At 41.3% G+C, this 10,000-nt stretch overlaps 1 protein-coding gene across 4 annotated transcripts in view; it reads right to left on the reverse strand.

Annotated features, from left to right (window-relative positions):
• LOC137989970 (uncharacterized) overlaps window positions 1-4,520 on the reverse strand; it is a 48,932-nt gene extending 44,412 nt beyond the window's left edge. For 2 of the 4 annotated variants that reach the window (XM_068835541.1, XM_068835536.1), the window contains exon 1: window positions 4,330-4,520. In XM_068835541.1, coding sequence (XP_068691642.1) covers window positions 4,330-4,387 — 58 coding nt within the window. In that variant the 5' untranslated portion in view covers window positions 4,388-4,520. The remainder of the gene's footprint in view (window positions 1-4,329) is intronic. The other 2 variants (XM_068835545.1, XM_068835544.1) reach the window with 1 other exon arrangement.
• Window positions 4,521-10,000: the final 5,480 nt, after the last annotated feature.

Here is a 10,000-nt window from a genome sequence, read left to right on the forward strand (position 1 = left end):
GGTCCTTAACTTTAAAGCAGGCTGTGTTAAGGAGCACATAAGAAACTGGAAAGCAGTTACTACTGATCCTGTTATTCTTGATGCCATCCAGCATCATCACATAGAGTTTGAGGGGCATTGTAGACCTGTGCAGGCTACCCAACCCAGACAAATTATTTTTTCGTCTGCGGACAAAGACATCATAAACCTTGAAATAGCCAAACTCCTCACAAAAGGGGTTATAGAACCATCTAAGCCCAGTGATGGAGACTTTATCTCTACCATATTTGTGAGACCCAAAAAGGATGGTAGCCATAGGCTTATTTTGAACTTAAAACCCCTCAATGAGTTTGTGGCATACTATCATTTCAAAATGGATACCATCCATGCCACCCTCAAACTCATGCGACCAGGATGCTTTATGGCATCAGTGGATCTTAAGGATGCATATTATTCTATCCCTATTTCAGTAGAGGATCGTAATTCTCTCAAGTTTGAATGGCAAGGCAATTATTTTCGATTTACCTGCCTTCCAAATGGGTTAGCATCTGCCCCACGATTGTTTACCAAAGTGTTGAAGCCAATCTATGCTCACCTCAGATCCCTAGGGCATTTCTGCACGGGACACATTGATGACTATTTTCTCATGGGTCACACCTATACCTCCTGCGGGGAAAACATTTGGGAGACAACAAATACGTTTCTCAAATTAGGGTTTGTCATCCACCCTACTAAGTCAGTGCTCATACCCACGCAAGAATTGGAATTTCTTGGATTTTTGCTGAATAGCAACTCAATGACTATACGCCTTCCACCCAGGAAAGCTATTACTGTTAAACAGGCGTGTGAAAACCTTCTAAATCAGAGCAATGCTACTATTAGGGAGGTTGCGCGGGTCATAGGGCTGTTGGTATCCAGTCTTCCAGGAGTGTAGTTTGGCGAGTTGCACTACAGACATTTACAACGAAATAAGATTTCAGCTTTAACAATTAACAAGGGTGATTATGATGCACTCATGAGCTTGATTGCAAAGGCCAGATCAGAATTGCACTGGTGAGTGATCAACGTGAATACGGCATTTAAAAATATAATGCAAACCAACCCTGACTTAACCCTCACTACTGATGCCTCTAACACAGGGTGGGGGGCAATGTGTGAAGAACAGCAGACTGGAGGACTTTGGAGTGCTAAAGAACACTGTTTCCACATCAATTATTTAGAAATGAAAGTAGTTTTGTTTGGCTTGCAATCTTTGTGTAGTGACTGAAAAGATAAACACATAAGGATCCAGTCAGATAACACTACTACAGTGTCGTACATCAATGCTATGAGGGGCATTAAGTCGAATGACTGCAATGACATGGCATTGCAGATTTGGCAGTGGGCTAATAGCAAGAATATTTGGCTTAGCTCATGCCACATCCCAGGCGTTACTAACGTAGTTGCTGACCAAGAATCCAGGAATTTTGATGGCTCCACAGAATGGTCCCTAAATACGAAAGTGTTTGAAGATATCAGCAATATATGGGGCCCTTTCCAAATTGACCTATTTGCATCCAGGCTAAATTATAAGGTTCAGGACTATGTTTCGTGGAAGCCAGATCCTGGAGCAAAGTTTGTGAACGCTTTTCATATGAATTGGACTAACTCATATTTTTACTGTTTTCCTCCATTCAGTGTAATTGCCTCATGCCTGCAGAAAATAGAATTCCACGAGGCAACAGGAGTGATACTGAACCCTCTTTGGCAAACCCAGCCATGGTTCACAACATTGTTACACCTTCTGATAGACAGACCTCTCCTTCTCCCCCAATCCACCAATCTACTAACACAACCTCACAGCGGTGCTCTACACCCCTTACGAAAGCGACTTCGCCTGTTGGCTTGCAGAGTCTCCGGCAAGGTTTCCTCCAGAGCAACTTTTCAGGGAAAGCTACAGAAATTATCTTACACCCCTGGTCCGTTGGAACACAGAAGCAATACCAACCATACCTCAGGCGATGGTTTGAGTTTTGTGGTGAACAACAAGTTTCTCCCTATAGCCCATCTGTGACTTCTGTGCTGGATTTTTTAGTTCGACTTCATGAACAAGGTTTAACGTACACAACACTAAATACAGCCAGAAGTGCTATATCAGCACTCACTGTATCTTCAGACAGGACACCTATTGGGAGTCACCCAATAGTATCAAGATTCATGAAAGGGATCTATAAATGTACACCACCTATGCCTCGATATCAATCCACTTGGGATGTGCAGCCAGTTTTGTCATATCTTTCAGGATTAAGCCCTATGGAGAAGTTAAATCTCAAGACACTGACTCTGAAAGTAACAATGCTAGTTGCCCTGGTCACCGCACAGAGGAGCCAGACTTTGCATATGCTTAATATTAACTTCATGAAAGATACATCTTCATGTTTTGAGTTTGTTTTACCCGCTCACGTTAAACAAAGCCACCGTCAGTGATGTTGCATGCATACCCTCATGACAAGTCCCTCTGTGTTTATTCATACCTAACGGAATACCTTAAACGAACCCAGCCCTTGAGAGGAAAAGAAACTCAGTTATTTCTTAGCTTCCCCAGACCACACAAAGCAATTTCAAAGGAAACTTTGTCAAGATGGATTCGAACTGTTATGTCTTCTGCTGGAATTGATGTTGCATCATTCAAACCACACAGCACTCGGTGTGCCGCCACTTCCAAAGCCAAGGCAGCATGTATTCCAATGGACGAGATTTTGCGCACGGCAGGGTGGTCCTCATCTAGATCTTTTGATCGATTCTATGATAAACCAGTCCAATCCACAACCTTTGCATCAGCAGTACTACATATTGAGTAACTTCTAACGAAGTCCTGTCCATTAATGTGGACTTGTTTTTTCCCAGGAGGAGAAATCTCCCGATTATTTGTACACACATTTTTTATCTGGCCAGTAGGTCATTTGAGGCCATGTTATATTGGGTGTAGTTGTTATATGTAACACCCCACTGTTTGCTTTGTTGTAGACTTGTTATACTGAGCGTTTCTATTTCTTATTTCCATTAAAGGACGTTCTTATGTTGCTGTCTTCTGCAGTCTATTCGTCCTCATGTGACTGTCTTGTCTTTGAAATCTCATGGGATCCCTGGGCAGTGATGACGAGATAGAATTAAAAAATTAAACGAGACTTACCTGTAACCTGAAGTTTGATTGGAATTCTATCGAGTCATCAAACTGCACGAAGGGATCACATGCCCACCGCAGCATGTTTACCTCACATTTCACCCTCCCAGACTGGGTATGGTTTTTTGAGGACTTTTGTATTCTACTACCCTGGTGTCAATTGCGACACTCACATTCGGCTGTGAATACTGATTATGCGCATGCGCCTAGCTATCTCATGTGATCCCTTCGTGCAGTTTGATGACTCGATAGAATTCCAATCAAACTTCAACTTACAGGTAAGTCTCGTTTAATTTTTTAATTATCGATTATTTTTATTTCATTACACCCTTCCGGCTTTTTACCCCTATGAGCACACAATCGATCATCGAATCAAAGGTATAAGGAAAACTACGGTGATGTTATCACTATTTTCTCAGCGCTTAATACAGTTGTCCATTTGAAAGAGATTTCAACTTTCTAGTTTGCGATTCCGGATTCCGGTTTCCGTTTCCGTTTCCAATCCTTCACTTCTAAACGCGCCCATCAATGTGAACACAATGCAAACAAAGCACTTTTAAGTGCTTCGTTTGCATTTTTGTTCCTCCAAACTTAAAAGTTAGGACGATAACAAGCTACGTCAGAAACTCAAACGATATCCTAAATAACTATAAAACAGATGTATTCAGTTAAAAATCGATGTTTCGTGCTTAGTACTAGTCGTATAGTCGGATCTCCCTCTCTCACCTGAAAACTGAATGAATTCATTTTTCACGGCACTGCTGATCGCATAACCAAAACATGGTTGGCATTACGCAAAATATTCATCTTTTAAAAGGAAAACGTTCACACAGAATTAAATCATTTTGAGATACTGTTTTCTATGGAAAAGAGAGAAAATTCGAGGGTTTAATTTGCAGTCGGGAAAATGTTTTTATAACAAAGCAAGGTTGCGGTCTCTTAAGACGATGAAGGCTGTGAAGGGTCAAAGTACAAGGAAGCAGTCGCGGAGCTTAGAATGATTGTCTGACAAGACTATTCGCTCGAATTAGATGTATAAAGTGAAAATGAAGCTTCCCCTCAGTTTGCTAGAACTATTTGACAGTTAAGTTGCTTTCAGGTCGATATATTTTGGGCATTAAATACATCTAACGTGCCACATGCCGTACAATACAACTCACCGCATCCAGGCATAAAAGTTTACTTACAATGTTCGCCTGTTTGTTCCACGCTCAAAGAAATACGAGCGCCCTCAGCAGCTGCCATCAATATATTCTTCGAAGCTGATCTACTTTTGGGAACACAGATTTAAAATGTTCTCTGAGTCGCAATGGTTTCGAGGGTGGTTATAGGTTATAAGCTTGAACAAAGCGAAAGCGGTGGATCATTTCTTTGCACTACTGGTATGAATATTCAATTAACATTTGGGAGACAACGATTGGGTTTTCCCTTTCATTTATAACCCAATCACTGACTCATCTTTGCTCATACATCAGCATTTCTCAAGCGATAATTTTGTTTTGTGTTTTTCAGATCGCTGCGAACTTGATACTCTCGGGCAGCACTATTAAAACGTTGTGTGACATTTGCAGGGTTCTTAGACTTAAATAATTTTCATCAGCGCTATTTGAAATGGGTGCTTAGACTTAAATAATGTTATCAGTGCTGTTTGTAGGCAGTCAATGCAGTCTGCAGTCTGCTGTCTTCAAATGTCAGACACCGCTGTTAAAAGCATAGGCAGCCCAAGTTCGCGTCACTAGAGAGCGTGTAATAATTGATTACTAGTGGGAAGATGACTTTTGAGTGCAAGCGGTGTTGCGTTACAGGCGGCCGCACAGGGTCCAGAGGAGATATGTTTGTCGTTAGAACATCAAAATCCCGTCGAAAACATCTGAAATAATGGGTTATTTTGATCGCGTCGACGATCGCGTTACAGTTGCGTTACACATTCTGTATACCGCAAACCAAGAGACTGAGGGCTCGCAAGATCGGCTTACAGTATAAAATACGGAAAGGGAGGAAACTTGTACCACGTGACTTCGTTCGATGTGAACCGCAGCACTTGGTGACGGAAGTGAATTGGGACCGGAAACGCAAAAGCAACAGACCGTTACTAATTCGAGAATCAAAACATCAGCTGTGGAGGGAGTTTTAAAATAATGGCGGCTTCTCCCTTGAAAAGACCCGTTCCGTTGCGCAAAAAGCAGCCGGACGAGAAGAGATCCAAAGTATCGAACAGAGAAAAACACGTGTTTGTCTCTAAATGGTAAGATATCTGACCAGTTGGCTTTCGAACGTGAGCCACAAATTACCGTGTTTGATTTTTCCCTGATCGAACTTGACTATTTTACCTGCAGGCTTTCAATGAATTATCGAAGAGACGAACAATTTTTTTGTCTCCGTACAAGAAATACTCGACGACTATGTAAATAACAGCTCCGAAAAGGAAAGTTTTCCATTGCAAGTCAAAGAACTGGGGATTATTTTAAAGGAGGCCTTTCCACAGGCGAGTAGAGTCCAGCGAAGAGTAAACGGTGGCCGAGTATGGCAGTACCCACTTTCAAAAACTTCAAGATTGGAAGAAGACCGTGTTAAATGGGAAGACTTGCCAGCTTTCACAAAAGAATTCGATTGGCTTTTATCTAGCTCTAGCGACGATTTCTTTGAGTGGATCAAAGTCCAGTCACAAGATCTATGCGAAGGCAGCCGAGTTTTAACTGAAGTAAAGATCTTTAAAGACTGGACATTTGTTGTACACGTCAACAGTCGAAAAGTTGCAAAAGAAACCGTTGGTGTTTTTGAACTTGGGGCATCTTAAAATTACTTCCGATCTTGCGCACATTTACTTTATCGCGTCATTTCCGTCACCATATGTTGCGGTGCACACCGAACGAAAGCTCTCTCTCGAAGCCGTAAATTTCGGTCGCCGAAAATGAATTTGAACGCTTTCTTATGCCGTTTTCCTACAGTATTTGGCAAATACATAACAATTCTAGATCACTTTAGTATAATCAGGCAATTTAATTCAATTCCATTTGAGTTTCAGGGATTCGAAAATCGGCCCCAAATTAGTTTCCTCCCTTTCCGTATTTTATACTGTAAGCCGATCTTGCGAGCCCTCAGTCTCTTAGTTTGCGGTGTACAGAATGTGTAACGAAAATGTAACGCGATCGTCAACGCGATCAAAATAACCCATTATTTCAGATGTTTTCGACGGGTTTTGATGTTCTAACGACAAACATATCTCCTCTGGACCCTGTGGCGGCCGTTGAGAATTTAAACGCGTTGTAAGACTTTGTATGGGAAATTAAATACCGTCGATTATGAAGCCTAAAAAACGCTCAATTTAACGTTCATTCAATAAAAGGGATGAAAACAACTCACCTCTGGTGTATTCTTATGCCTTTTGGAGCTTATTTTACCGTTTCGGGAATGGACCCTTCTCCAAAATGGTGCCGACCGAAAGAGGACTGGAAACTGGGGGTATGGAATACTTGCAACATGACGGAAAGCATGCAAGACGAAATGCAACAGAACGCGAATTTCATTACAGATATATTGGATTGCGCGAGCAAGTTGCTCGAAAACAAAAAGGGAAAGAGAAAATGGGGCAAGTACTACCTGGAAACGTACCTTGAGGACGTTAAAGTGGTACTATTATCAAAAAATCATTTCCTTTTTTTCTTCAGATTTTGAAAGCGTGTTCGCTTAACACTTAACTAGCAAAATTTTAATCTTTGAGTTTTATCAAAAGGCTGTTTATTTTGAGTGTAAGTTTTGGATTTCATGGTCCGCCATTACTCACGTTCAAAACTGGCCGATTGGACCTCAGAGGGTTGGATCTAGAGAAAATGACGTCATTTACTCACTAGCTTAAAATTTCAGCGTGTAAACGCAATTTATTATATATGCAAAACACGGGTTGAAAAGTCTGAAAGCACGAGACTCCCGCGCTGCATGTTAATTAGGCCGCGTACACACGCATTGCATTCTTAAACTAGTGAGTGTTTGACGTCATTTTCTCCTCGACCTAGCTCTCTCAAGATTTTAAAGGTAGTAATGGCGGACCAATAAATAAGAAAATTCCAGCTAAATTAAAGAGGTGTCTTTTTTAAAATCAGAACTTAAAGCTTGGGTGAGTTAGTGTTTACTGAACATAGTTTTGAAATCCAAAGGAAAAACAAGATTTTTTTGGTCGTAGTACCACTTTAATTTATTGTTTTCAGCTGATTGTTGCGTCGTAAAAGCAAAATGTTATCGCTCGATGAGGAAGACGGAAGCTCCTCACTCCCTAAGAATTGTATTTGATAGCGGAGAAGTTGGCACACAGGCTGCCACTCAGTGTTCATGTAAAGCTGGAACAGGAAAATGCCAGCACTTAGCGGCATTATTTCCCCACGTAATGGCAAAACTGCGCGATGATGACTCGCCAACTTCGCATCTACAGCAGTGGCATAGACCTCGAGGCCCTTCACTGGAACCACAGAGATGGTTTGAATCCGAGTTTGCAAAACCACGCATTGATAGCACAAATCGCGAAATAGCTCCAAAGACTGTACGAGAGTATCTATATGATCCAAGACCCGTCGAGCAACGAGTTATTACAGAGACAGGTATTAAAAAACTTGGAGAGAATATCTCTGTTAACAGCCCTACCACTTATGCTTCTTGGCTCCAATACTCGAATTCAGCCAAGTACCAGTCTCTCCCATGGGGAAATTTCTTAGAGGGAAGGCCATTAGCAAATCAGTTAAGAGATGTCTATCTCCGTAGCGTAGTAGAGACTATTTATAGTGAAGACCTAGAGGCAGTGTTTGACTCCCCTGTACAAATAATTAGTTTACCAGAAGATGTAAGAAAAGGTCCACCACCTTCCCTCCCAGACGAAGAGAAAGCGTTTCTAGCAAACATTATTTTATCTCCAGAAAAGGCCATTGATATCGAAAAAAACTCGAGAAGTCAGTCGAGCTGCTCAGCTTGGTATCAAGAGCGGGCATTTGGAGATTTTGTTTCTAGGAAAGCCCCAATTAATGACAAATTCTTACATAGTCTATTTGCACTAACAAAGGTGCAGACTCAGGCCATGAAATATGGATTAGATATGGACCTCAAGTGGAAGTTTTCAAATGTGGCTTGCTGGTTCATCCTGATATTTACTGGATGGGATGCTCACCCGATGGAATCACTTATGATCCTAATGAAAGTCCATCTGTTGGTATTCTGGAAATTAAGAGTCTTTTTTCATTGAGGGGAAAGTCCATTGATGAATGCTTAAACCTGAGAAGAAACCTTTGTATTTATAGAGACGAAAATGGTGCTATAAGACTCAAACGTAACCACAAGTTTTTCTTTCAACTTCAAGGCCTAATGGGGATGTCTGGGTTGTTATGGAGCAAAATCTGTATCCATTCAAAGGAGGGGTCACAAAATCTGTTTGTAGAAAAATTGAGTTTGATTCTGGAGTCTTTCACAACCTTGCTTCAAACGTTTATGAATTATATTTTTCTCACTTGTCTTTGTCTGAAATGCTACCTGTGTAAAGATCAGAAATAAAAAGGTCGCTGCTCCTGAGGGTGCAATTCCTAGCAATCCCTTGGCAGTTGCTGTGTTTTTGTAAGAAGAAAAACACTGGCTTTGCATCCTCAAGGATGATGGCTTGCAGATTTTGATTTCTGTACAGTCGAAAATGCATCTAGTAGCTGAGTACTTTAATTTGAAGGCAACTGTCATAGTTTCCCAGATCAAATCCTTCCTTTGCCAGATGGGAAGAAATCCCAATTCAAAGTAAAGTAAGTTAATCTAAGAATGTAACACTCTTGAAACTGCTGACCTAGATACTTTGAAAAGATATGCTAGATGTATCTCTGGGAAGGCATCTCTCAATCTCACAAGAATTAAAAAATACTCATCAAGCATCGGCAGGCTGCGAGGTCTCCCTTCTCGCAGCTGTTGTTGCTAATTTTCATCCACCTTGATATCCGACCTCCAGTATTTCAGATCCTTACACCTATCTTCAATGAAGTTAAACAATTGTAAAAACACATTCCAGTTAACCATACCTGTGTAAAATCGAATTAATTTGCCTTGGTTGCGGAAGTTTTCAGCAGAAAAAACACACGTGTTTATCCCCCATGGAGGAACTGACAACTTCCTGCTCTCGGTCTTGCTTCTCCTTTTCCAAATGCTCGACGTTTTCAGTAAGGTCTTTCAATTGCGCATTTTTGTTTTGAAGATCAGTTTCCAGTTTGTCAATGACAGCACGTTTTCTTTCGCAGCGTTGACAATTTTTTCGGCGCCGTTTCTTACGTGGTATCTCCAAAGTTCCACCTTTGCGCTTGCCTTTGCTTGCTAAAGTACTCCGAGATCGCTTTGTGGCAGTCCACTGAAACACTGACGACACAGCACCTCTTCGCTTATGGTGTAATCCTCCTCGCGAAAATGCCTTGAGCAGTCCCGTGTATTGCTGGTAACAGTAAAATATTCTCCTTCGTCTCGGAGAATTTTGCTAATCCACAGGTCTTTTTGCTCTTTTTCTTAGCAAAACCATGAAATCGAAGGTTTTTGTTCTTCTTCGAGGTAGTATTGCAAAAGGGGACACAACAATTATGCGGCATTTTTGGTTGTTCAAGGACTCGGCACGCACACAGCAAAACAATCTATACCCCCAGTTTCCAGACATCCCTCGGTCGGCGCCATTTTGGAGAAGGTTCCGTGTTTTCAATGTTCTAAAGTCACAGGTAGACCAAGCTCGATATATGAGCAGCTCTTTATATGATGACCTTTGCATTGTTACGTGACTCGAGCGATTTGCATATTTATAAGGATTTGTATGGGGAAAACAACGATTGTTTCTGTGACCTATGATTTAAGTAAAACTCG

The sequence above is a fragment of the Montipora foliosa genome, chromosome 2, assembly GCF_036669935.1.
Source record: "Montipora foliosa isolate CH-2021 chromosome 2, ASM3666993v2, whole genome shotgun sequence".
Taxonomy (NCBI): domain Eukaryota; kingdom Metazoa; phylum Cnidaria; class Anthozoa; order Scleractinia; family Acroporidae; genus Montipora; species Montipora foliosa.